Genomic DNA, 27,813 nt, shown 5'->3' on the forward strand with positions numbered 1-27,813 from the left:
CCATCCTCTATGGACGCTATGCTTGACCCAAGAACGACTCATCTGGATGAGCGGCATGAGGAGAGCAACCAAACAATGACAGGTCTGTCTGGAAGCAGCATGTAATCCGAGGCCATTTTCCAGTGGTTTCCAACTAAGCCACCCCAAGACAGTTAACGTCAGCTGTGAACAAACTGGCCAAAATATGATTTTCTGTGGGTTGCTGGTCAATTGCTTTGGTTAAGTGCCATCAGTCATTGCTCAGAGTCTGAAATCAAGGGGTGCAATCCAGAAGCAACTAAAATGGGTGAATTGTGGCTGCAACTGTAAGCTCTGGGATTTGGCTTCAGTTTAACTATGGATTCCTTTTTTTCCTAAACTTATTCCTCACTGCGTTGCCAAAGCGTTTTAAGTCTTACAAGTAAGAGAAGAAACAAGCTTAGAACTTTGGTTGTAATTTCTAATCTCTACAAGGTTATTTGGAATTGCCCCTATTAAGTGTTGAATATTATGGAGAGAAACTAATTTGGGATGGGTTGTAGGAATTTGCACTTTATCTAGAGGGATACAGCTAACTTCAAATTTAGAGTAGTTTGAAACCTGTTTTAAGTATCTTATTTTCTCTTGAAGGACAATGGGAATTGTAGTTTGGCAGTTTTAGCAGCCTGCGTCAGTTCATGGAAATAATACAGCCAAGGTCTGTTGCTTGGGATCCATGTATGGCTAAAACCTATTTGAACCTGGTTTTGAATTTATAATACTCCTGACAATACACACCTCTCTCAGCTTTGTGGTTCAAAACCATATTGCTTCTACTTAAGTAGCAGAAGAGTTTGATGTAAGTATTCTGCAAGTGCTGTGGGTAATTTCACCAGCCTCTAGCCTTCAACCACCCCTGTCTGGAGTTGTAACTGCCTGTTAATTTCATCTTTCTCGGTGCTAGTTGCCATTACTAGAAAGATTCCCATTTACACAGCCCTCCTTCCCTCTTTTCCCATCCTTTAGTTGCATCTCTAGCCAAAAGATCAGCACACTCAAATTTCCTCTTCCTTCTCTGGCCTTCTACCACTGAAGCTTTCCAGATTGCGGGGGGGAGGGGGGGGCACATCTGCGTTTCTTGAAGGTTTGGCGGGTGAGAGGCCTATCTGTGTCCTGGTGAGTGGAAATTACCCCCACCAGGTTCATTCCTAGACTTTTCTTATCATGCCTCAACTTTCACTCGCCCTCATCATAAACTTGGACTTGATCATTGCTTGTGTATAATCCCCCCTGCCTTTTCAGTGTGCACTCTTTATTGTAAATAACACATGAAAATAATATGGTGCTGATTTTTGGAGTGTGCCACTTTTCCCTACTGAGCTTTTGTTGCTTCAAGAGCTTTTGTCGCTTCTCTATTCTGCATTTTTCTGTCTGGCCTGCCTGGAGGGAAGGGTGTAGAAAGGAACCCGGGAGGGGAGCTGTTACTGAAGGTTAGGTAACTTTGATTCTGTTGTGGTGTGTGTGTGTGTGTGTGTGCGCGCTCGCTCGCTCGCTCGCTTGTAAAAAGCAAATGAATCCATTTTCTTTAAAATGCAGAAGGTTTTCCTTCCTTCCTTCCTTCTTTCTTTCTTTCTTTCTTTCTTTCTTTCTTTCTTTCTTTCTTTGTTTGTTTTCAAGCTTTCCCCTCTTCCCCGCATATGAAGTGTCAAAATGAAAGCCAGTTTTCCACAGCTGGGGATAATGGGAGGCCGGTAGAGGTGACAGGATGAACTAAAGGATGGCGGTAGGATCCATGAAAGGATAAATGTTCTGCCTTTTGTAAATAAGGACCATGCCTTTGTAAAGTTCTCTCTGTTGTTCTGGCTTACTTAAATGATATTTGGAATGTGTTTTTGACCATGCCAGTTTCCTAAATTGCGAAAGGATCATGGCCTTGCATGAAGAGGCCTGGGCCGTATCATCTATTATTGTCTACTCCAGGGGAGTCAAAGCTATTTCAGGCTGAGGGCTGGATTCGATTTTGAAGAAGCTCTTGGAGGCAACATTGCAGCAGCAAGCAAGGCCAAAGACAAAAGAGGTGCCCCCCCCTCCAAATACAAGCATCTTTTAGCATGAAACTCTTACTGGTAGTAACTTGAGCCATCGGGGAGGCATTTCAGCTTTTCAAATGTGGAGAGACTGTGCCAAGCTAGGAAACCACCAGAAGATTGACAGCTGCGAAAAAGGGATGGAGCTACAGGAAGGGAATGTGGCTGCCTGGGGAGTCCAAGTGGGACCCGATTTTTCCACTAGGAAAATCCCTCTCCCCATTTTCAACCTTGGAAATTATCCTGGGTCTCCTCACACTTAGAAAATCAGGATTGATTGAATACAGGGTCCCTGTTTATGCGCCATTCAATTCCCTGGATCCCTAATTTTAACTGAAAGCATTTGCATAGCTCTGGTTCTTATAGGTTTCTTGTACAACTGTTGAAATGCCTCCTTTAGCCTTCCAGTTTGTTACTGTAACAGCACCTGTAGGCTCACCTGCCTTCTCGCTGAAGTTTCATCCATTTATTTCCCCCGAACAGAAGGGCTGTAGGTTTGTATAAATAGACTGATCGGAAAAGGTGTAATGTGGACCAGCCATCCCAACGGGGTGCTTTCCTGATGTGTTAGACTACAAACCTGGCTGGGGAAGGTGGGGGTTGTGGTCTAATATAGCTGGAGGTCACCGGGTTGGGGAAGGCTGGTATTGACGGAGACCTGTGTGCTGAGAAAATGTGGTGGCTCAGTCGAAGTGGGTTTAAAAGTCTTCAGCACTTTGTCACAGAACTGATATCTTCAGGGGAATGCAAAGCTTCGAATGCCTTCAACCTGATGGACCAGTTTTCCTTCTTCTGTTTTGCTAGGAGGGAAATCTACTGGCTGCTGTCACCAACTTCCACTGCCCTGAAAAGCAATCTCAGGTGTCTTGTGGCAACTCCCCTCCTTCTCCTTTTTGCAATTAGACACATTCTTGGGTTTCCCCATCTAGAAGAATGCAGGGGTAAAACAGATCAGGGATTGCTTACTTTGTGGAGCAGGGGAGGGCGGGTGGCATGGTGCTCTCATAAAATGGCTGCCATAGGTGATGGTTTTGTCCCATTCGTAAAATGGCTGATGGTGTCCAATCACAGGCTTCCCTGTGGCAAGCTGGCTAAAAGAAAACCTGTGTGCCAGAGAACCCACACACAAGGCAGAGCAGGGGGTCTGAGCTTCAAAAACACAAATCTTGGTTTTGTTCCCAGGTAAAGGCGGCGCTAGAGGGTGGCCTTTTACTTTGCAGCTTGCCAGCCTCCCAGTTAAAAATAATTATTTCTTTAAATATCTCAAGAAACAAATAACATGGAGGGTAGGCAGGGGCCAAGAGAGAGACTCCAGAGATGGACTTGTGTTGCCTCCAACTGCAGGTAAGGCCCTGTGTTTGTGAATGCTTCCTATTTTCATCCCTGCTCAAAGAAAGCCAGCAGATCAGGGAAAGAAGTTCTGACACAGCCATTTCCACAGGAAGCCACACTGAATGCTGGCATAATAGAGCGCTGCTCTCCTCTGGGCACAGCATGCCAGCACTGGTCAATCATGGAGAAGGCCAAGGTGTAGCTCTTGGGCAGCACGAGCCATTTGAGCACGGAAAGAAATGTTCATGTTGAAAGTTCAGCACTTAGGGGAGGTTAGAGGCCTGCATATATCATATAATCAGGTGCCAAACCTCTTTTAGGCCAGGGACAAAGTCTTTTTATTTGTTCTTGCAAGACATCCCAAACACACTGCATTTTTAAAAATAATGACACAAAAATGTGTGTTTTTAGGAGGAGCTGTTAGTGAGAGTATAGTTCTTTCAGACCATTTAACATTCTCTTCAGCAGCTTTCCTCACTTCTGCCATTCCTTCAGGACACATAGCTCTTCTTGCTGTTATGTACCATCAAGTCATCTCCAACCTACAGCAATCCTGTGAATGACAGCCCTTCAAAATGTCCTATCCAGGACTTCCCTGCTTAGTTGTTCTAAATCCAAGGCTGTGGCTTCCTTTATGGAGTCAATCCTTCTCTTATTTGGTCTTGGTTTTCTTCTTCTGCCTTTGATTTTTCCTAACATGATTGTCATCTACAAGGAGTCTTGCCTTCTCATGATGTGTCCAAAGTAGGACAGCCTTCATTGTGTCAGTTTTGCTTCGCGAGAAAGCTCTGGCTTGATCTAGGACCTGCTTGTTTGTTTTTCTCTTGGTCTAGGGTATTCACAAAGATCTCCTCCAGCACCATGTTTCAAGCACATCAGTACAGAGCTCTTAATGTCGGATAATCTCTCAAGGTAGGGTAGGACCATAACCCCCCAAACCCCAAAGATACTAGCTTGTTTTACCTTAAACTTCTTAATGTCAGTAATGAAGCCTAAGAGGCATTTCAACCAACCAGCAAAGCTTTGGAAAACCACCAAAGAAACAACCCTTTGGGAAATTGAAGGATTGGCAACAGGCAAAAAAGGAGCTTGGCCATCTAGATGACCCAGATGGGTCGGATTTGACCCCCAGGTGGTCTAGATACCCTCTCCTGATATACACAATGGCGCCCAGCACTGGCGCCCAGCACTGAATCCAACACACCTGCAGGACACCTGGTGGGGGAGCCTCATATTCAGGATCGTACTTCTTTTCATTCCAAAGCACAGCCTTGGTTACTAAAACCTTGATAAGGAGAAGTGGCTTTCAACTTCACAAGACCCAGCACTCATTTGCACCCCCCTCCCACCCAGGAGCTCCCTAACCCTCTCGAAATAGATGACCCAGACCTGAGCAATTCAGTTCTGGAGACTGTGTGTTTTATTTAGCCCTCCGCAAGGCAGGCCAGTCCTAACTTTCACCTGGTGCACTTTAGGTAGTGTCAATGGAATCAAAGTTCAGCTTACGTATTTTGACCTGGCATTGGGAAGAGTGTCTTGTATGGGGCAGTGCCCTCCACACTGTGCAATCCCTGTCTCCCTCCAGTGCTTCATCTGTACCTTCCCTACCTGGACATACACAGCTGAGGAATGTGGAATTGAACTAAACCTTTCCATCAAACTGATCATCCTCATTGTTCTACCCCATGCCTAGAAAACAGAAAAGGCTGGCACCTCTGTGCCTATTAGAGCCAGGGGTGGGGGCTGAGGACAACGCACTAATGCAGGGAGTATGCTGGTCACCCGGGTGAAGTCCATTCTCGTACCACCTGTTTGTTTTCATAGTAGCAGGACACAGTAAGCTGTTTGCACTAAGGCCCAGCCAAGGCCTTGATTCTTGAACATTTTGGCCTCCGATGACAACACAGCCTCGGCGGCATTCCACAGCGTTGGCCTTGGAACAGGGAAAGTGGAGTGGGGCCTCTGGGCTCACGCACCAGGTGGTTCAGAGGCTGAGCAGCTACTGTGGCTGCAACAACTCGGTTTTCCTGTAGCACAGAAGCTCTCTGGGTATAATTCAGATATACAGAGCAACTCTGTTTCTTCAGAGAGGTCAGTTCTGTTACATTCACTGGAGTTTTCTTCCACCCATGTAAATGTGCAAAGGATCAGACAGTGATTTGTAGGTGAAGGAAGCATTCTTTGAGTTTCTCCAAGTGAGACTGTGATGTGAAAATCAAAGTGGCTTGACTAGGAATTCCAGCTCTTGGCCTGCAAAGGCAACACAGCAGCACAGCAGCAGCAATCACCCAGTCAATGAGAAGGCAAGGATGAAATGTTTGAAAAGCAAATTATCCATGTTTCAAGGAAGCAAGAGGTCATCGTTGTGAGGCACTTCAATTTCCCCACCATCTATTGGGAGACAATTCTGCCAGACACAACCCTTGCAAGAGATTCCTAACATATGTTGCTGATAGTTCCTCAAACAGACCGTGGAGGAAGAAACAAGAGGAACATCTCTTCTTGACTTGACACTAACCAACAGGGAAGACTGAGTGGACAAAGTGACAGCTACAGAAACTATGGGGGAAAGTGACCATTGCAGACCTGAATTTTTGATTTGAAAGGAAACAAAATGTACCCTGAATTTCAATACAGCCAATTTTAATAAACTCAAAACAATGATAAGTAATGTCCCAAGCCAAGTGATTCTAATGAGAAAAGGAGTCCAAGTTAAGGGGGATTAAAAAAATAATCCTAAAGGCACAATAACAAACAATTCTAACAAGGAAAAGGGTAAAAGACAATATAATAAGCTATGTGACTTCACAAAAAACTTAGAGATGATCTGACTGGCCTGCATCCATCCACTAGGTGGCAGATCAGAACTGGGTGTGCTATGTAATGCTTAGCTAACCAGTGCCAGAATACTTGTTTTCTTAATGGTCACAGCAGGTATAGTACATACATTTACGATTCACTGTTATTACCGCAGTCTCTAGTTTTATTTTAATTTAGACTTTTAATTTCCCTCTGACCTCACTGCTTACCTTTGCTCACCTGTCTATACCCATTCATTTCTGTACTTGCCAACTTGGGATAATCATGCATCTGATGAAGCATACTTAAGTTCACTAAACAAAGGTTATTTGCTGTTTCTGCAGACTTGACTCCCATGCAAAAGTTTAATTTCCTGTTATCTCTAGTGTGCATTCGGCTGGGAATTTTTAGATAGACCTTCCAGTCAGTGCACCAAAACATTCGACATAGTCTATTAAAAAGTATATAATTATTAAATCCTGTTTATTTCAAAGTAGGTCCCATAGTTTTCAACACAGTTAACTCTCTAATTGCCTTTAGAATTTCCATATCAAACATGCAACCTTTATTAACACCTCCTTTGAAATAAATTGCAGCAATGTATTGGCTTGTGTTTTTTAAAAGACAGATACAAATATCCCACTCTTCAAAACAAAAACAATACTTTTTCAGGGGCACTTGCAAAACAGATAGTCCATCGCAATACAAGCAAATAATAACATTTCAGTACAGCATTTATAGAGGCCATTAAATGCATTAAAACTCATTACTGAAACATCACAAAAAATGAGAGGGGAGGAGCACTGCACAAAGGGGCACTGCCTTCTCCCCATTCCCACCCCCCCCCCACTCCAGAATGTACAGACACATGGAGGCGGAGCTGGAGGATTGTTTTTCCAATGGTTTCTTTTGCCGCAGTGCCACAGAAATGCCTCATTTCGACCAAACCTGGTAAAATCAGTTGGAGTGTATGTTCTAGATTTGGGAGTGAATGTATTAGAATGATAACGAAGATTTCCTATCAACCATTTTTATCACCTGCTATAAAAGCTCTGTTTCCCAACTTTTATAAATGACTGCTTGTGAATCAAAGCTGGCTTTCAGCCTAAGCCATAGACTTTAAACCTTGAAACCAGTGGAATAAAAGATGTTTTTTCCCCTTTGTGACCTTGTCTTGTGCAATTCCTTGTATCATTCACTGTTCCATAGGAAAGACTTTAGGGGAATTTCATATATACTCATTTTGATGCTTTTATCAACCTTTTGGGGGCAAAGGAGCCCCTAAATGCCAGTATTAGAACAGATGCAGCAAAATCACAAGACTGAAGGATGCCAGGAAGGGTGTAGGCAGATTCGTAGCAGCTGGAGATGTTCAATGGCATGAAAAAATGACAGAAAGGAGGTGGCAATCAGAGGCAGACCCCAGATCATTGTGTGCAGGTACATGAGAGGTGTTCTGTCAGGTATTGTGATACCAAACCGTGTAACGTTTTATTACATCAAAAGCACAATTCAGTATATATCTACTCAGAAATAAGAGTTGTTGATTTCAGAGGCCTGCTTCTAGATTAACTGGGTATAGAACTGCAACTGTAGTGGGGGGGGGATTAGTCTGTGTATTTAATTTTATTGTTTTACTGGGGACACTTACGCATGAAAGCAAAGCATCTGAGCAATTTTAACAACTGTGTCTTGTTTGTTCACTTCAGTGAATGGAATTCTGCACAGCATATCTCCTAAGGTCAGCCTTTACCTGGCATACCTACCTGGCATATGATTTATGAATTTATTTATAAAATCAATCGCATTTCAACACATTATTTTTCCCCCTTTTTCCTCCTCCTCCAAGGAGAAGAAAAGCCACCGTGGTGTTTAGTGTGGGCAAGACATAGAATCAAAATCCCACTCAGTCATGGAGGGTGGATGACGTCGGACCAGTCACTCTGTAATTGCAACAGACAAATTTATTAATATTGCCACAAGCGAGAACCAGTTCTTGGATTCAGGTCACAAACAGCAGGATGCCCCACTACCGTCAGCACCAATTTTGTATTCCTCTTTTGGGGCTTATCAGCAAACAAGGCCGAAGGCAATTTTTGACGCATGCGCCAGGCGAGCCGAGCCTTCCAGAAGTTCCCGTCGGCCCCCAGGAACGCGGGGAGCCGGTAACCAAAGCAACCGACGCCAAACGAAGGCCCAACGGATCGCGCCTCGCTTCCTCTCAACACTGATTGGAAGAGCCGGTTGCCGTTGAACACGGCGAGCTCGGCGATTGGTTCAGAAACCCGGAACAGGTTGGGTTAGTGCAATTTCCGCTTCCGGGTGTGGCGCTGATTGTGCGTGTTAGTAACGGAGCGGGAAGGCCGGAGCGTGGCTGTCCTGAAGCTCAAGAAGTAAAAGAAAGCGGTCGGCGGACTAGCCAGTCAGCGATGGGGGCCAGCGGGGAGGACGCGGCTGAGAGCGAGGAGCGCTTCGACGGCATGTTGCTAGCCATGGCCCAGCAGCACCAGGGCGGCGTGCGGGAGGTAAAATGGAGGGCAGCATATATGTCTGCAGGGAGCAGCTGGCCTTCTCTTCCGCTCCCTCTCCGCCGCTTCAGCGGCTCTGTTTCTAGCGTCTGTGCACCCTCTCTCTCCCTGCCCAGCCTAGTGGATGCTCTTCCCTGGCATGTATTCCGTTCCTTCTGAATGCCGGCCCTGGCATGCTACAGCGGGGGAGTTCTTGCGCGCCTGTCTTGCTTGTGGGTTTCCCATCTTGTGTCCTAGAGTGGCCTATGGGAAACCCACGAGGAAAACAAGAGTGCAGTAACACTCTACCGCTGTAGCTCTCCTAGGCTGTTATTTATAGAGAAGAGAAATTATACCAGGGAAGAAAGAGCTCCTGCTAGGCTAGATAGGAACACGGGTGGGGAGGTTAATAGGCTATAGCAGATCCACTTTTATATCTATATGGATTGGATAGTAAACGAGGTATACTTGAGAAACTAGAGTTGCATCTGTATGGGGCAGAAAAGAGGAGGAAAGCAACCTCAAGCAGAAAACTGATAGGGTTGGGGGCCCCACCACAGCAGGGACCCACCAATGAGTCCTCTGGATTTGTTTCTACTCTTCACAATAGCTGCCTCATTGTTCCTCTACTTAACACAAACGAGTGGTGGAAAGGAGGAGTGGCCTTCCAAAACCTGGAGCTTTCAAGGATATTTTCTTTGGCATACTCTTGAAATCAAGCAAAGAAAGGTCATGGTGAGATCTGGGTTTGGTTGTGTCAACTGACTTAAAGATACTTATATTGAAACAATATTAAAGATTCTAGCTTATTTACATATAAAAATATAACATGTGATGTATTATGGTGGCTCTTCAGCCTCACAAGCAGGCACAGAAGATTTAGATGGCCAATTTTGCAGGCTGGGGGAAGTGCAGAGGCTACTGTTGCCTCCATACTCCTGCTATCCATGATAGATGCCCATAATCCTCCAAGTTCAGAAGGTTATGGTTAGCCTTATTGGATAACACTCTCAGTTTAATAAAGCAAAGGTACCAGTTTTACCTCTTAATTTTCTTAACCTATGTTAAACAACAATATTTCCTTATAATGCTGGAGCTTATTGCCAGCTAATAAAGTTGGCTAGTGTGATTGGAACGGACAAAACAACAAAAGCTTCACAGAATACTCTTCTGCAATATTCTACCACTGTAAAATAATGGTTAGATTTGTACAACAAGCTAAGCCACCGTGTCTTAGAACCCATGGTGGTTTAGTGTGTTGTCCAAACCAAGCACCTCTTCAAGTGGCTTCTTTGTGTTGTTGAAGCAACCCTAACAAGCTATGACTGGACAGCACAACAAGCCCAATAGTAGCTGCGGAGTCTTCATAGGAACATCAGAAAGTTCCCGCTCTGGCCAGGTAGCTCTGATGACAGCCACCCAAAGTGCCCAAGCAACATTTTGAACAATGGTCATCAACTTCCATGTGGGCACCATGCAGTGAAAGCATGTTCTGCTGGTCTCCCCGGAAGGAGGTCTAGCAGAAAGTGCCCTGTTGCTGGCTGCAACAGGTGATGGGAAGAATGCGAGCTGCATTCAGTTGGGTCTACTCTTTAAGATGTGTAGAAAATGCAAGTCATCCCTCACTTTGATTGTTGCAACAGTCACTCATCAGCTAACACTGAGTGAGGGGGGCACATTCTGTTAGGCCTCCTCTGGAGGAAAGTCAGCAGAATGCACCATGTTCCTGCCCAGCCTGGCAGATATCACACTGAGCAGGGGCAGGATAAGCTGTCTGAGACCTCTGCAATACCAGCTGTTCAAGGCCCAAATGGGGTTTCAGGGATTAGTGTGTGGCAGATAGCAGCAATGTTGTCCCATGATAAACAGGGATGGGTCACATTATGCTTTACCCTCTAAAGAGAGGGCTGAGCACAATATATTCCCAACAGCAGCTGTTCAGCAGCTGTGGTAGCAGGCAGAACAGGGGATGAGCCATGTTCTGCTGAGTCTCTTAAGGGGAAAGATGAACATGACTTATCTAGCCACTGCTGGTCCTGACAGTAAGGAGTTGTCAAGATCACCCTCTCTCTGCCAAGATCAGTGGGGTGCGTTTTGACAACTGCCTCCAACTGCTGCTTGGGCAGTTTTGAGCAGCTGTCATCCCCACTCCTTGGTGCTCCTTCATTGTCCTCTGGGATACCACAGGGAGACCTGAGTGGGGAGAAGGTGCCACCTGGGCTTGAAAGTGCCATGCAAACCTACCTCATGGGTTACAAGCCTAAATATTTTAAAGTATTAGGCAAATCCTTGGCAACCTAGCTTAGCTCTTATAAACTCAAGGTTATGGCTTTCTTTATAGAATCAAGCTGCCTCGTACGTGGTCTTACTTCTGCTTTCAACTTTCTCTAGTATTACTGTCTATCATACTAACCATTCCCTCTTAGAGCTTCATTTTCCATACCATGAAACCTGATTCGAGTGCAAAAGATTGTAAGAAATTGTTTAGAAATCTTTGCCCTGCACTTCAAACACTGTAGAAAAAGATCTGATAAGAGAGTGCCCTCTGAGAAGCCTTTGAATCTTAATCAGTATAAGGCATCCTTGTGCTGAGAACTAATTCAGCGGCAGTTTTGGACAGTTTTTTTGGCTACACCAGACATGAGCAATTTGGAACTGTCCAAAGGTCACTGTCTGCCCCGACACAAGGAAAAGCCAAATTTTGCATGTAGAGTGTGTACTTTATTTTGGCGCAAACTGATGTTCCCAAATCCAGGAGGGGGCATGTTTTTGTGCTAAAGCAAGGTGTGTGTGTATGTTCCCTGTACCTTGTTTCAGAGCAAAACCGTGCCCACACTTTATTTCCAGCACCAAAATTTAAAAATTTTACAACATGACAGCCTTTTTGGAGTGACAGGCCATGTGTTGCTCAGCCTGGCTTAATTTGGATGAAGGGCAGAATAGGAAGAGTGCTACAGCATGGCAGTAAGAATATTTGCACAAGTCAGGTTCCCAGTTCTGTCTCTGGCATCCCCACCCTGAAGAATCTGTGATGCCAGGACTTCAAAACAGAGGCCTGCTCTTAGAGTGGGAAAAGCATGGGTGGATAAGCTCCTGGTGGTGTTTTGTGTGAAATAGAAAATGAAGCTCTTGATACCTTAATGCATTATGTCTAGAGTTTTTTTTGAAACTATAAAAACCAGCATAGACTCTGGAGACTGCAATAGGTTCTTTCTTCCATTCACTTCATCCTTATTATATGTGCAAGAATGAAATCATTTTCCTGTTCCATATACTGTAGTGGTTTATGTTTATGTACCTCTCAGTCCTCTCTTTCATAGTCACCTGGACCAAATCTCTGATCTACTAAAGGGCTGCTTTAATGCCTACTTAAACTCTTGTCCTCCATTGAAATGGCCTTAGTGGAAGTAGCTGGTGTGTCAACATGACCAAGTTAAAAACTATTATTCAAGGAGAAAGTCCATCATGAATGGACATAGCTAAAGGGTTTAAACCTCGTATTAAACTTCTGATTTCTGAAGGCTGTAAGAAACCATGAATGAAACACATACTTTGTACCTGATATAGTTTCTCATCAAATATTTTAATGGGGTAGAGTGACCATTGGTCTTACCAGTATGGCAGCTTCATTGACAACATTCCATCTGCCTCTGATCCTTTTATGTGAAGTATAAGTAAGTTGCAGAAAAGAAAGGCTACCAGAGAGGCTCATCTATAAATTTAGTCACTTGTAAAAGGCACTCCCTTTTTTAAAGTGAGTGTAGGGTACCTGTGAACACTTTTAATCCTTGAAAACATCTTGTCTCTTTCATTACAGCTTGTGAACACCTTTTTCAGCTTTTTGAGACGCAAAACTGATTTCTTTGTAGGAGGAGAAGAGGGTGCTGCTGAAAAGGTACGTGATTCCTCATTATTTGGCCTAGGGTGAGATGATTCCTCACTGTGGCAATCTCAGCCGTTTCCCACAGTATCACGTTGTGGTTCAAATATACCCTGAAGTTTCCCTTGATTTTGCTGTAATGAAATGATACTGCATTGTGCAGCTAAACCCAGAAACCACCAAAAGAGACTAGTTTAAGTAGTACCTGATCTTGTCCGATTGCATTTGCTTCTATTCATCGTAATAGTCTGATGAGAGAGGATTCTTTGTTTGGGGTTTTTTTTTTTTGCAGATTATGCTTTGTCCAAAGGCTAGTTTGAAAAGCTAGAATGCTGGCAGACATTAAAGGATCAATACTTCCAAATTGCTTTGTTTGTTCACTCCTAGAAAGGCACTAAGTCCACTTTTATGGTGATGGCTTTGTCCGCAAATAGCAGAGTTTGCTTAACACAGATGGGAGCAGCAGTGCAAGGTGTCCTTCTACCTGAGGCAGGACATGTGCTCCCCTCCTCCACCAGACAAGAGATTGGGCAAGCAATCTCTTGAGGTCCACCCAGATTTGAATGCCATATTTGAGGAGCCCTGTACCCCCGGATGTTTTGGCCTGCTATTCCCATCTTCATTTCTATATCACCCCACAGCTGAAGCTCTCTGGACCATTTTACAGTCCATAAAAGAGACAATACAATACAATAAAAATAATACAAAAACATTAAAAAGTTTAAAACAAACAGTAACAAAAAATGACTCCATAATGCCCCTGGAATGGATAATTCACTCAAGTCCCTGGGTATCCAAGAAGGTCTTTAAAGGCCTCAGCACAAAAGACCTTCTTGATCTGCTGCCAGGAAGGCTGCTTGTGCCAAAGGCAGGGGACCACCTCAGAGAAAACCCTCCCCCTTGTTGCCACGCTTTATTGGAGCTGGCATGTGGAGGAAGGTTGAGCACAGTGTCTAAGTAGATCACAGCTGGGAGAAGCATCCCCACAGGTGTTGCAGTCCTAAGGGGCAGGTATTGCCTTACCACTGACTGCTCACTAAGGCCGATCGTTGAAGGTCAAAGCATCTGAGGCGCCATGTTGCTCTGCATGCCCCAATCTAAATGTTTGAGGGACTTCAAAATTCATTTTTCCCCTGACCAAACCCTGGACAGTGGAGGAAACCAGTGCAAACCATTCCATGCCACCGAGAGATATGAAGCACTGTAGTGCATAGGTTCCTTTTCTGTTTAAGTGGGTAAAATGAATTTTTGTTTCTTTGTTTTTAGTGGAAACAGGCTTAGGGGTCTGGTAAGCCCTTGAGATTTGTGCTGTAAAGTCAGATTCCATATTTTCTTTCTTTCTTTCTCAACATGGATACCTAAACCATCCAACCGCTATTTAAATATTATTTTTCTTTTTAAAAATCGTGGACAGTAGACGAGGTCACCATGCTTTTTATTCAGTAGCTACAAGTCTCCAACATGTCACTGTCCAAAGGGCATAGTGGATCATATGCTACCGATTTCAGTGCCTCTGCTCATGGCCCGTGGCTGCTGCGAAGGTCACCCAGCAGTGGGAACTCTTGACATCCAGCCAATTATGTGATCAGATGACTGCGTCACCTTTTGGAGCAAACATGCTGGAGCCCTGACCCTCAGTCCCTTTCTTTTAAAATGTGGCCAAAGGTAGTCTTGTTCGTTCCCACTCTGAACTCTTGGAACAGGGACAGTTAAATCATTTCAGATAACTAGTATTAATTTCCAGAACTGTAATGCTTCTTCTTGGAATCCTGATTGGGAGAAACAAAGACTCCCCCCCCCCACTCAGTCAGTGTGAATCTTTGAACTAATAATGCCCCTCGTTGTGGATAATATCTTGGGAGATGGTGGAACTTAGAAACAATGTAAAATTTCCATGTAGAGAATCTGATTCCTCCCATCATGAAATAGATCAAAACTAAAAGGGGGTTGGTATAGGGAGAATAATGCTGAATGGTGTTTTCCTTTTGGAAAAAATCAACTTTCAGTTTGCTGCTGCTTATGAAACAGAGCAAAAATAATGCTGTTTTAACTACTGTCCTGCTTCATTAGTTTAGTCACAGAGCTTATTCCCTCTTTCCCCCCAGTTAATCACAGAGACATTCAGCCGCCACAACAAACTGGCTCAGAAAGCACAAAAAGAAAAGAGGGCCCGTCAAGAAGCAGAGCAGCGGGAAAAAGCTGAACGTGCTGCTAAACTTGCCAAAGAAGCAAAGCAGGAAGAAAGCGAGCCGAGAATTAAGGAGTTGACTGATGAAGAGGCAGAAAGGTTGCAGCTGGAAATTGACCAGGTGTGCATTGTGCTCATTATTTCTGGGACAGAGGTGAAGTGGCGCTTCCACTGTAGTGGAGGAAGGAGCACTGCGTCTGTGACTAGCTGGGCATGATTGGTAGGAAGTTCAATTGCTGGCTACATTTCAAGAACCATGAAACCTTCAACCCCCCATGAAGTAATTCTCATAGTATCTTGAAGTATCGCTTTTCTGTTTATGTATTTTAGGCTATCATTTCTTGACTGTCATACTCAGTTTGTATCTGAAAATCCCCCAACTTTGGCATTCAGTGCAGCTGATTCATTGCTACCACTTTTACTGAAAAGGGCAAGGAGTGTGGGGGTTCCTCTGTTATTAGTAAATAACACTTCAGATGTTTTTATATATCTGAACTAAAACTGGGAGTGGGGCACTTTATCTTAACAGAAAAAAGAGAAGAAAGAAGATGAGGCCCAGGATGTCCCCGTCCATTCTGCTGCGAATCTAGTGGAGCCCCCAGAGCTGAGCAAGCAGGTAATGTGTTCTTGCGGCTTTTGCACCTTTGCAGGGGGTTTGGTTCCTACAACTTGCTCTGCTTCAAGGTGGTTGCTGGGGACTGGCAGCAAGCAATGCACGTAACAGGGCAGCTAGAGAACATCGACATTGACTTTGCATTGCAGAGTCCCTGCAGCCGACTCTGAGGTTTGAGAACTCTTCAAAATCAAAGCAGGATTGTCTTCCACCGGTGGAACACATGACTCACCAGTTGTTCAGATGGCACCTGGCTTTTTTGAACTGCTAAAAGTTGAAGGTACTTTGAAGGCTTTTCACATACGCTTTGTGTCTATTTAGGATACAGATGAGGAAGAAGAAGATGAGAAGGACAAAGGCAAGCTTAAACCAAATTCTGGGAATGGGGCCGACCTTCCAAACTACAGATGGACACAAACTCTCTCTGAACTAGATGTAAGTAAAGTTTTTGAGAAGAACCCGATGGAAGTGGATTGTACACCTACAGAAGTGGATTGTATATGCTTTTACTGGCCAGGCTACATAAGTGAAATATTAAATGAGGAGTCATAGGAAGCAGAGCCTGTCTTGATAAGTGGAGAAAGCAGAAGGCAGGTCAATGTGAGTGGGAATCAGTCTGATTTAATAACTGCTTCAGATGACCTCAGTCTTGCCCACAGAAAGGAACTACTGAATATCAAATTCACATCTATGGAGAAATAGATTACCAGAATAGCCATTTGTACATCATCTATACTGACTTGTCTCTGTGAAAATTCATAGACGACTCCCTCTGTTGTCCTGCTTCTCCTGTCTAGCTGGCAGTCCCATTCAAAGTGAACTTCAAACTGAAGGGGAAGGATATGCAGGTTGACATCCAGAGACGGCATCTGAAGGTGGGACTGAAAGGCCATCCTCCTGTGATTGATGCAGCCTTGTACAATGAGGTGAAGGTGGAGGAGAGCTCGTGGCTAATAGAAGATGGGAAAATTGTCACCGTACACTTGGAGAAGGTAACCGCACCGGATTCAGCACTATGGTTTTGCTAGAGTCCTTGGTTGTGCTGCTTGCAGCTCATCTTGTGTGATACCTGGCCGCCCAATTGCCTTTCCAGTGCAATATTAACTGAGCCTCTGAGTCAAATGGGCCTCCGCAAGATGAGCCACAAAAAATGTGACCTGACATTTGCTAACAAGGACCAAATCCCTAATGTAGGAGTGTGTGCTAGAATGCTCTAGATGTAAAATGTCCTGAGCTGAATTTTGTTGTCTTTTTCTGTTTAGATCAACAAGATGGAATGGTGGAGCAAATTAGTTCAAACAGACCCGGAGATTAACACCAAGAAAATTAACCCAGAAAACTCAAAAGTGAGTGGGTTTTTCTTTTTGAATCAAAATTTGACAGTAGTCTTGGCAACCTATTGTACAAATTTGGGAACTCTACCCCTAGAGCAGGAGTGGGCAAGTTGTAGTCCAGATGTTTGGCCTCCAGCTCCCATAATTTCTTACCATAGGCTGTGCTGGCTAGGGCTGATTGGAGCAGCATGCCCACAACATCTGGAGGGGCAGAAAGTGCCCACCCCTATTCTAGTAATCTTTGGCACTGCTTGGTTGAGGCAAAGTGCCTTATTTAGAAGGTGTGTATACTTCAGCCTAAAGAGAGACTTTCCTCTTTCATAAGCTGCAGTTAATGGGAAAGAGTTGTTTCCATCAAAGCCTGCACAGGTTCTAGGTACACATCCTGACGCCCTTGCTCACAGTAGAAGCTGCCGCCATGTGGGCAGCTGCCAAAATAAAAGCATGGGAAAGGCTAGGTGCAGGAAGTGGCCTCAGAGGTCTGGCACTGGTGAAGCTACATGTGGTTTGCTCCCGATGCTAGTCCTTTGAGGGGATCTTTGAAAGTAACTTCCCTGGTGTGCATCATATGGTCAAGCCTGCAACCTCCCAGCTAGGATAGTGGTTGGCCAGTGTTGGCTGGTAACTACAGGAGCTGCAGTTCTTCCCATCTGGAGGGCACCTGTTTGGGGAAGGCTACTTTATAAGGTGGGGCCCCCGGAGGGACATATGCATTTGTTAAATACGTACTTTCTCTATTAATATGAGAGAGCCAGTGTGGCATAGTGGTTAAGAGCATGGGACTGGGACTCAGGCGATCCGGGTTCTAGTCCCCACTCGGCCATGGAGCCAGCTGGGTGACTTTGGGCCAGTCACAGACTCTCAGCCCAACCTACTTCACAGGGTTGTTGTTGTGGGGATAAAATGGAGGAGGAGAATGATGTAAGCTGCCTTGAGCCCTTTTTAGGAAAAAGGCAGGATATAAATTGAAAAACAAACAAACAAATATCTCTTTCCATTTCCAAGTTATCAGATTTGGACAGTGAAACGCGCAGCATGGTGGAGAAAATGATGTATGATCAACGGCAGAAATCAATGGGGCTTCCGACATCTGATGAGCAGAAGAAGCAGGACATACTGAAAAAGTGAGTTGAGCTTGTTTCTGTGCCTGCTAGAATGTATGAAGGAAAGGACTGATGGGTCTTTCTCCAAGTTAGCACAAAGTTACCTCTTGTTGGCCAGTGAACGCAAGAAGCCGATGACGTAAAGGTCCAGCTCAGCTCCAGGTCCAGTAACCGGGGTGCTGTGAGCACCATTGGCCTGGCAGTGCCATCTCTGCTTGAACTATGATGTGGTGTGTCTGCCTCTAATCTCCGTATGGCTCAGAGCCTGATAACATAATTTTTTGCTTTCCGCCCCCAGTCTCAAACTGTTATACTTTTAATGACTTTATTGCCCTGCTTGGCAAAGAAATGCTCAGGAGCTTCTGTGAGTAATTTCCCTGCTGAGGCCATGCAGGGTGACGCTCCCTCCTCCCTGGCTGGAAACCGGGTTACTAAAGGGCACACAGCTAGCTGCCCTTCAGCTGTCCTGAACACTTTCTGTGTGGGCAGGAAAAATGGCTATTATGGAAGGCAGGAGGGGCTGCAGGCTGAAGCATCCACCTCCCATTTCTGTGTCTAATCTCCACAGACATTAATGCTTTGCAGGCAAGGCCAGTGTCAGCTACATACCTGTAGTAACTGATTCAACCCTGTGATGCTTTAAAGAAAAGTCTTTGCTCTGATGCACGATGTTTCAGCACTGTTCTCAGATACATGTGGTCATAAGCAGTGTCTCTTCTGCCTCTACCAAGAATCCCCTTTCTGCTTTACTGCTGTCACTGGAGGATGATTTTAGTTAATAGTTCAGCTATTTCATTTCAGCTCATCAAACATCCTTGGGCAAGTGCCAGCCAGTCCCAGTTATATACATTTAATTTGTCAGTTAGCTCTAAAATGTTACCCTTTGTCCCTTTTATTGGACACAGTTCTTCAGGTGCACTGCCAGGCAGCCCACTCCCCCCCCCCCCAGCAGCAGCCTGTGCGCAGTTCTCCATTTAGTGCCAACCCAAGTTGACTTGCCTGTGATGGAGTGAATAGGTGAAGCCCATTCAGAGCCAGATCGTCTTCGGCCACGCCAGTTCTGTGCTGTGGCCCACCTCTCCGAGCAGCTCAGTTACCTGTCCATTTTGCCACACTATTCTTATGTTTTTATCTTGTGAAGTAGGTTTGAGGCAAAACTTTCAATCCCATTCCATAAAAAAGGAACTATTTAGGGACCTAAGAGGTGACAATGGATTTAGTGCCACAGTCATCGGTCGAGGGCACTCAGCTTGTCTAGTTCTTATGTTTAAAACGCTCTAATCCACCTTTTCCTTCTATTCCTTATATTTTTTGCTGCTCCCACTTTTGCTTTTTGTTTTTATGTGCTGACATCTTTGTATTCATTTCTCTCATTTGTGAGAAATGGTCACACAGGAAAAACAAGGTAAGGCTTCCAAACCACGCTGAAGTGCTGCATACATGATACGATACTATGAAATGGCAACCCTCACAAGGTTTTGCTGGCAAGAACAAATCTACCGAAACCTCCAAGCAAGTGAGGTGCAGCACGTCTGACCTGCAGCTAATAGTTCTTAAGGGTACATTTATAGTAGATCTTAGTGGGGCAGTCTTACTGATATTACCAATGAGAAGTTGATATGGCATCATAGACTGCAAAGCCACAAGGATAGCAGGGGAAAACGTGCCCTTACGAACTTTGAGGAGGGCGGTCATTCTGCACTACTTTAAATACATGGGTGGCCACCAGCTGCATTGTGGGGGCTGCTTTAGTTCCCAGATTGTGGTCCAGGGGCCAGCCATGTTGCCTGATGAACTTGACCCCCTCGTAGATGGCCGTATGGTAGAATACGACTGCTGATTTCTAGCTGTAAAGATACCACAGTTATGGAGTATATTGTCTCAGACACAATATCATATAGAACAATAAAAAGATGTAACATTACAGCATGGAATCTCTACCCTTCCAATTTAATTTTTTTGGTAGGGTCACTACAGGCCAGATGAAATCGTTTCATTGGCTAAATTCAGATACCATCTCAGATCTATAGAATGTACTTTTTATAGCAATTCTGTTTCTTTGGAGGTTTGTTTCTTATTTTAGATATTTCTACTGTGCTGTACCAAAAAAACATTCCCAGCGTGGCTCACAAAACTTTAAAAATTAAAACTTCAACCAGTTAAAACACTATGAAACAAACAATAAGATTTGCATAGGCTTGTTAGTATTCTTTCTAGCTCATTCCACTAATACGCGTTTCTCTTTCTCACAGATTCATGGAACAGCATCCAGAAATGGATTTCTCCAAGGCAAAGTTCAATTGATACTGTTGTCCTCTTCTTTTCCCCCCATCCACCACTGGTGTAACTTACAAAGTTTTACAGAAATGACCAGGCAGGACAGTATATACCTTTCTCCCTGCCTTGAGGTAGCATAAGCATTTGCAGCATACCAGGGTGAGCTTTCTGTGTAAAAAGCCATGGTGGTTAAACCAACATTCAGTTTAGGTTCCTGGATTTTCAGCAACAGTATCAGTCAGCTGAAACCTGGATTTTATCTTTGTGTAGGGCAACATATTTCAGGGGGAGGTAGGAGTAAAGGAAAACAGAAATTCATGATGAAAATAATCCATTCCCTTGGGTCTCCCTTAGTCTAACAGATGTAGGAAACGAATGTTTAAATTTACATTTTTAAGGAACTGGAAAGACAACCTTGATCACTCTTACTTCAATTCCTGCTCTCAAACTGAGCACTGGAATTTGTCCCTTAAATTGTCCCATTATCACTCCTGCTGACATTCTTACTTCAAATCTGGCAAGTCCCCGCAGAATGCTAACTTGGTGGAGCAATTCTGAAAGCAGTTCCAGACATAAGAAATGCCAGTCCATTCATCCATGAGTGCCTTGTGCTGGTTGCACATGCACTGAAATCTTCAAAGAACCACCCATGATGTGCACTTAGCTTGTGCAGGTTCCTATTTGAAAGTTACAGTAAAAGCACGGAAAGCACCGACAGGAAGAACCCCTGTGTCTGCTTGTTGGTACTTTTATATCCTCCTGTTGCTCTGACATGCTAAGTTATATGTCAGGTATATGCTAAGAATGTCAGGTATATGCTTGGAGGCCATGGAGCTAGACTACTGTGGTCATGTGTTTAAGATTTGGGGCAGCTCGTAAAGATACTGTTTTTTCCTAGGCCAGTGCAGTAAGCCACTGGTTTCTGGCATATCAGTTCTGTTTTCATTACAGCAAATGGATCTGTTCATAACTTTTTCTGCCAGGCGCTGTTGTAACCATCTCAGAACTATGATAGCATGGATCTGCTCCAGACACTAGAGGTTCTGGTTTCAATGCTGGTGTTTTGGCCTTACAAAACCAACCTTTAGGAATAGAGAGGGGCTTTAAAAGACTGAATACTTTGAGGAAGTTGGCTTAAACTCTCTATTCTTGCTGTACCTAAAATAAATCGATGTGAACTGTGCTGGCATCTTACTGTATTATACTGAGAGTAAGCAAGGTCTACAGGGAGCAGGTTGGATGGGAGGCAGGTTTCCAGCTTGCCAACTACCCATCTTGCTATTCCCCCATCTGCTGGAAAGGGAGAACAAGAACCTTCTGCATGTTTTTTTTTGTGGCTTAGAAATATCTTGTGCTCTGCATGTACCATTAAAAAGGAGATGATTTCATATGTGGCCACTGTATGTTCTGGTTTTCCTATGTACAAAATAGTCACCTAGGAGCCACCGTGAAGTAACCAGTGGTTCCAGATAAACTGTACTGTACACTCACTGCGCAATTAAAGTGTTTGACACGAAAGAGTCATGACAAGAAAAGGGGTGTCTTCCACCATTCCAAACGACCTTCAGCAAAATCTATATTAAGCATTCAGGAGGAGGAGAATTTGCAGCCTGGGAGCTGACCCTTTTCAACAAGCTTCACATGATGCTGGCTCCCCCCCCCCCCCCCACTAGACAGGGTAACCCTCCACCCTGCTTTTTTCCCCCCTCAGCTCACTGCAGGATGCTGACCCATTTCCATTTTATGGCCATTCCCTGGCTGCTGGACTTTCAGCCTTGGGACAGTATTGTAACATACCTCTGTATGATTGTATGTTTTGTCATCTTCAGCACCTTGGAAAGGCTATGATTGTGCACTGCCCCTTGTCATCTCCCAACAAATTTCTTCCTGTTGCTTTCCTATACGAATGTCTTGCAAGTCTCATGATCCTACCTTCTGATATTGAGCCGCAAGGTCTGGTATGATCTCCCATGGAACCAGCCACTCAGGCGGGAGGAAAGGTATAGGTGCTTTCAACTTTGAAAATAGGTGTTCGCAAATACAGACATTGGGAGATGAGAGCTGGGCAAAGGAGATCAAGCAGTTTCACAGCTGCCTGTGTTAATGTAGAGCTGGTACTGCTTAAGAGAGCCAGTGTGGCGTAGTGGTTAAGAGCATGGGACTGGGACTCAGACGATCTGGGTTCGAGTCCCCGCTCAGCCATGGAGCCAACTGGGTGACTTTGGGCCAGTCACAGACTCTCAGCCCAACCTACCTCACAGGGTTGTTGGGGGGATAAGATGGAGGAGGAGAATGATGTAAGCTGCCTTGAGCCCTTTGTAGGAAAAGCAGGATATAAATCGGGGGGGGGGGGGAGTATATTGCAGCAATACCACAAGTCTGCAAAGATTTCTCTTTCATAGGGGAAAATAGTAGACTTGGCTTCTCAGGTGCCCTTTGTAGTGAACTTATTGGCACCCCACACCGCCCCTCTTTGTTATCAGCAAGGAGCAACTGTTGTGAGTTAAACAACCTGTCAGTAAATTAACTTCCAGGTTGCTTGTTTCAAGGCTAGAACTTTATGAGCTGCTTTGCCACCAGGCTGGCGTTGCAGGGCTGTTATCAGTGGGTGTCTGTGCGCGTGTGAACTCATTGGCAGTGACCCCTGTGATGTTCTGAAACCTGATTGCACACCTGAAGCCTTGGTGCCATGGTACAGGCTGGGTTAATGACTTTGTTTATACTGATAAGGGCAATCCAGATAAGGCAGCCTCTCAGTCCTGAGTCTCCTGTCTCTGGCTGGCACCTTCATTGAGAAAACCTTTCTCTGTGCTACGTGGAAATTCCGCTTCTCCTCGGCCAATCAGTTTCGGGCTGACTTGTTTTTCAATGAACTGCTGCTGCTCATCCAAGAGAGTTCAAGGCTACTGGAAGGGGTGGCTTGTTTCACCCCTTCCAGGGACCTTATAAGTGCAGCTGAGAAGAAGCAGCCACAGGACGGACAGAGGCTGTGAGGTGACAGGAAAGTTCCTGTAGCAGCAAGTACTGGAAGCTTGTGCAAGGACCAGGTGTGCTCAGCTCTACAGCTGCGTGAAAAGCACTTTCTGTGAAGTGGCCCAGTAAGCTGTACTCCAGCATGGACATGGAATATGAGAAGTGCCCATGCCATCACGAAGAGAACCAAAATGCCATCCTGTACACCCTCCTGAGCCAGAACTTGACCCACCACAGCGGTGGATGCAGCCCGTCCCAGCAGCGCTGCTTCTGCCACAAACGGCACACCGTCTGCCTGCAGACCCCCCAGGTCACCTGCCAGGCAGCCTCTGATGTCTTGGTGAAGACCATCAGCTTCATGAAGAACCTTCCTTCCTTCCAGCTACTGCCCTGGGAAGACCAGCTGCTATTGCTGGATAGCTGCTGGGCTCCCCTTTTCCTCCTGGGCCTGGTCCAAGAGATGGTGACATTTGAGGTGATGGAGACTCCAGCTCCAAGCATGCTGGAGAGAATCCTCCTCCACGGACAGTGCAAGAGGCAGGAGCTGCAGAGGGCGCGGCCAACCCTGGCCAGCGTACAGCGCCTCCAGTGCTGCTTGAACTCTTTCTGGAGCCTGGACCTGAGCCCCAAGGAGTATGCCTACCTGAAGGGTGCAATTCTCTTCAACCCTGGTAAGTGTGGCCAGACTCCTGCATTCCAAGGAAGCCCACGTGAGCAGCAGACATTGCTTACACACTAGGAAGAAGAAAGGGCTGCCCTATCGCATGTCGGGTGAGCGTGATGCTGAGAGAGGAGCAAAATATTGGACAGCCCTCTGAGTGGGATGGTGTAAATGGGTGTCCTGCAACAGCAGGGGGTTGGACCTGATGGCCTTCATGGCCCCTTCCAACTCTACTATTGTGATTCAAACGGAACAAAAATACCAGAGCTCAGTGAGTGAAGTGCGCTTAGTCTTTTGGCTACCTCATAAGATCCAACCATTACCCAGGGTCTGTTCTGGACGCTTGATTCTTCTGCTGCTCTTGGTATCAGCATCTCCATCTCCACCATCCATACAGTTCCCAGATATCTTCCTCTGAGCTGCTTCAAGGGCCAGATTTTCATATTCAGTGACTTCTGCAAATAAGGCTGAGTCCGACCAATCTTACCAATCTTTTATAGCTCCTTCCTGCAACTAGCATTCTTTCCAGAACCTCTCTGGCCTCTACTAGTGTTAGGTCCTGGGGTAGGCGAGGTTGCAATTAATCCAGGTCAAGCAATGCAGAAATGACTATGACACTGGCATTTAAATGAGTTATCTGAATGCCAAATCTGAGTCCAATCTGTAAGCAACGGTGAGGAAGGAGCAGTCAGATAAGGTTCAGCTAGGACATTTTGGGGCAATGAACAGAACAAAATAATCTGGTCCTGCAGCTCATTAAATAAATAAACAGAGAATCAAATAACTGGCTGTTTGCTCTTAATGATGCCTGAATTTTGTTAACTGAAACAGGGCTGGTCAGAACCAGGACAGACAATGGGAATCGTAGAGTTAGGGAGTGTTAATTTACAACCTCTTTTAATGTCCCACCTTGCTCCCGGCAGTTGAAGAGAAAAATAGCAAGAAAGAGTCAATGAGCTCTTTCTCTCCTCCTTTTCTCAGTCTGAAGCTACTCAGTTGGTGCTTTATCTGATAAAAGAAAGTCCTGGGAAGATTTGAGATTCAGGGAATGATGCATCTTACGTATATCTCATAAAATTCACTCAATATTATGTTTACTCAAATCTATACATTCCTGAGTTAAATTTAATTCAGTCTCTGCTTTTTTTTTAACTGCTCCTCCTCCAGCTGGCTCAGAACTGGCACATGTGACCCCTTCCCTCTCATGCTACTTTCACAACAACCTTGTGAGGTAGATTAGTCCAAGAAATCAAAATGAGAGCGTCATGGCTGAGTGGGCATTCGGTGTTGCTTTCCCCAACCCTAATCCATTCAGCCTTTCCCAGTCTGATGCCCTCCAGTGTTTTGGGCTTAGCCCAGCTAGAATGGCAAATGGCTGGGGATGATGGGAGTCCCTCATCCAATACATCTGGAAGACACCAAGTTGGAAGAGACTGCTTTAACCATTACACTGCAGTCCCATGCATGTCCATAAAGGAGGAAATCCCCCATCATGTCAATGCTTTCCTTTTGCATAACTAGAAGGAAGATTTCAGGGTATTTCTTTTGCTGTACTTTAATCTCCTTGCAGTATTGATGAAGTTTATCCTGTCGCACACATTTTATTACATGGCAGTTGGGGATGGGGGGGTGTCCTGAAGCAATTAAGCCGACATTGTTAATCTAACTTCTAACAGTGATTAGATGACTTGGACATTTTATATTTTGGTAAATAACCGAAATCATATTCTGGATCTACAAAAGCTTCTGCTATAATGAATCGGTTCTCCTTTAAGGGTTTGCAAGTTAGTGTAGTTTTAGGTATTAGGCGGAGGGTTTTGTCGCTGGAAATGCTGTGAGAATAAGACTGGAGTTGCATTTTTGCTGGTCCATGATGTGATATATTTTCAAGCTCTTAATTCAGTTGAGTCTACTTGGTTCCTCTTGCGTAGTTTTGTTGGCTTTTCAGGATTTTGGTGTTCAGATCAGTTGATGCTTTCATGAGATCTAACAGGAATTTTGTTCCCTCTCTCTCGCTCCCCCAGACGTGCCTGGCCTAAAAGCTTCCGCTTACATAGAGAGCCTCCAGCGAGAAGCACAGAGAGCACTCCAAGAAGTCCTCATGCTGCTCCACCTGGAGGACCAAGGCCGCTTTGCCCACGTCCTGCTCATCTCCTCCTCCCTGAAATCCATCCCTCCTGCCCTCATAAGCGACCTCTTCTTCCAGCCGGTCATTGGCAACACTGACATTTTTGAGCTGCTTTCCGAAATGCTACTCATGAAGTAGCTCCTTCGGCCACGACATCCTCAGGTGAGGCCGGCTTCAGCTTTGTGCTACATGCTGAGAGGCGGCCCAGCACACCTGGATAATGCAGCGGAAGAGGGCACACGGCCTCCCAATTATACCTTTTCAGACAGAAAGGCAGCTGACTGCAGACACTTCCTTGCATGGAGCTCAAAACACTCAAAAGCCATATGCAGTGCTGCTGTAACAACCACGACGGGGCACTTAGAGCGGGTGCCAACGGTTAGGGGGGAGGAGTATCTTCTTCAGCAAATGCTTCAGCATTGCAAGCCACGTCCAGTCCATGCAGGGCCTTGGCAACATCTGTGATCACCATCTGTGAAGCGGGCAGTGGTGCAGCACGGGCAAGGTGCTCCCATTAGATCACAGAGGCCAAACTCCCTTGTGGCTGCCCCAAACCTTGCAAACCAAGAGGGTTGCATGCATCCAGTCAACTGTGGGAGGCGTTCCCACCCCCCGCAAAAACATTTAGATGGCCAAAACCGTTTTCCTCTTCTTGTGAGGAGGGAGTGTCGAGGCACCAGTTGGATTTGGCAGAAGACTGTCTTCCATTTTCCAAGGTCACAGTGGGGACTCCACATTTTCTTATAGCCAGCCAGACAACATCTGCCAACCGTAGCATTGCGCCTGAAGTCCCAGGTCTAAAATTATCTTGCTGCACCACTGGAAATAGGGGCAATGGCTACACTGTTCCTGTTCAAAACCACCTGCCTTACACACACTATTACATAGATATGTATGGGCTTTTATTCCATGGCTTACCCCAACCCCAAGAACCCTGGGAGTTCTGCCTTATGGGTCGCTGAACACTCTGCCAAGAGAAGCCCATGTAGAACCACAGCCTGCATGATTTAGCTTGCTTTCTTTAAAAAAGAAAAAAGTTTAAGACAGATCTGCTGAACCATGGAATTTGTACAAAAAACAGTCCTGCATGTTCCTTTCATTGCATTCAGTTCCGGGTGCAAATACTGCGACCCTTACCTGAGTCATTGGAAACAAGTTCTCAGAAATGTTTGAGCTGGCATCAAGTTCTGGGTGTTATTATTTTGTGCCTAAGACACTTAAGTCCCAGCTTGCTTGGGAGTATTTTTTTCTAATGCTGCAGGCTGACTGGAGAGGACAAAAAGATCCCTTGAGCAAACATGCAGCAGCAAAGAGCCTGCTGAAGGTTACCTGAGTTGCTCCCCTTATTCACACAGAATTATAATACTCCAAGGCAACGATACAGAAGAAAGCAAGACTTTTCCTCATATGACCCCTGTTCACTGTAATTGCTACGATACAGGGAGGGGTCTAGCTTGAGTTTGGAATTTTATCAATATTTAGTCTATGCTTCTTAATGACATTCAATACAGCTTAGGACAGAAGCCATAATTCTGCCTAACCATGATTCATTCTTACAATCTTCCATGGCCGGGTCTCTGACTGCTCCAGACCTGTCGTCATGTTCATTTCCCCTGGGGTGACTGCCCTTCTCTCCTATTTGTAGTGCTGTTATATGCTGGGTTGTACCACCTTTGCACAGATTTCTCATATCAGTATTTTGTGACTGGGTGCTTCCTTGTGATTTGTATGCTAAGTTATTATTTTTAAAAAAACAACAAATAAAAACATTTTTGCAGTTCAGACCTTGACTGCTGGTATTTATGATGACCAAAAGGAATTAGTCAATACTTTCACATGGAGATAGACAAACTAGAATGTGTTCAAAGGTATATGGAAAGCCAAGTCTTATGAAGCAAGGATTCATGCCCAAAGTTTGATTATAAACACAGAATACTAAATTCCATTCTTTCCCCGTAATAATAAGCTGATTT

General features: G+C 45.0%; 2 protein-coding genes across 2 annotated transcripts; both read left to right on the forward strand.

Annotated features, from left to right (window-relative positions):
- Positions 1–8,485: 8,485 nt before the first annotated feature.
- Positions 8,486–21,466, forward strand: NUDC (nuclear distribution C, dynein complex regulator). The gene is made up of 9 exons (XM_044435175.1): positions 8,486–8,701; positions 12,501–12,578; positions 14,669–14,872; positions 15,281–15,367; positions 15,686–15,799; positions 16,162–16,356; positions 16,627–16,710; positions 17,704–17,822; positions 20,054–21,466. Exons 1-9 carry the CDS (start codon positions 8,606–8,608, stop codon positions 20,103–20,105), a joined length of 1,029 nt encoding a protein of 342 aa, XP_044291110.1. The 5' UTR covers positions 8,486–8,605; the 3' UTR covers positions 20,106–21,466.
- A 1,011-nt stretch (positions 21,467–22,477) lies between these two features.
- NR0B2 (nuclear receptor subfamily 0 group B member 2) lies at positions 22,478–27,622 on the forward strand. Its single transcript, XM_044435332.1, has 2 exons — positions 22,478–23,722; positions 25,737–27,622. The coding sequence occupies exons 1-2, from the start codon at positions 23,194–23,196 to the stop codon at positions 25,976–25,978; spliced, it is 771 nt and encodes a 256-aa protein (XP_044291267.1). The 5' UTR covers positions 22,478–23,193; the 3' UTR covers positions 25,979–27,622.
- The last annotated feature ends 191 nt before the right edge of the window (positions 27,623–27,813 follow it).

The sequence above is a fragment of the Varanus komodoensis genome, unplaced genomic scaffold (genome assembly GCF_004798865.1).
Source record: "Varanus komodoensis strain SLA01 unplaced genomic scaffold, ASM479886v1 scaffold29_1, whole genome shotgun sequence".
NCBI lineage: Eukaryota > Metazoa > Chordata > Lepidosauria > Squamata > Varanidae > Varanus > Varanus komodoensis.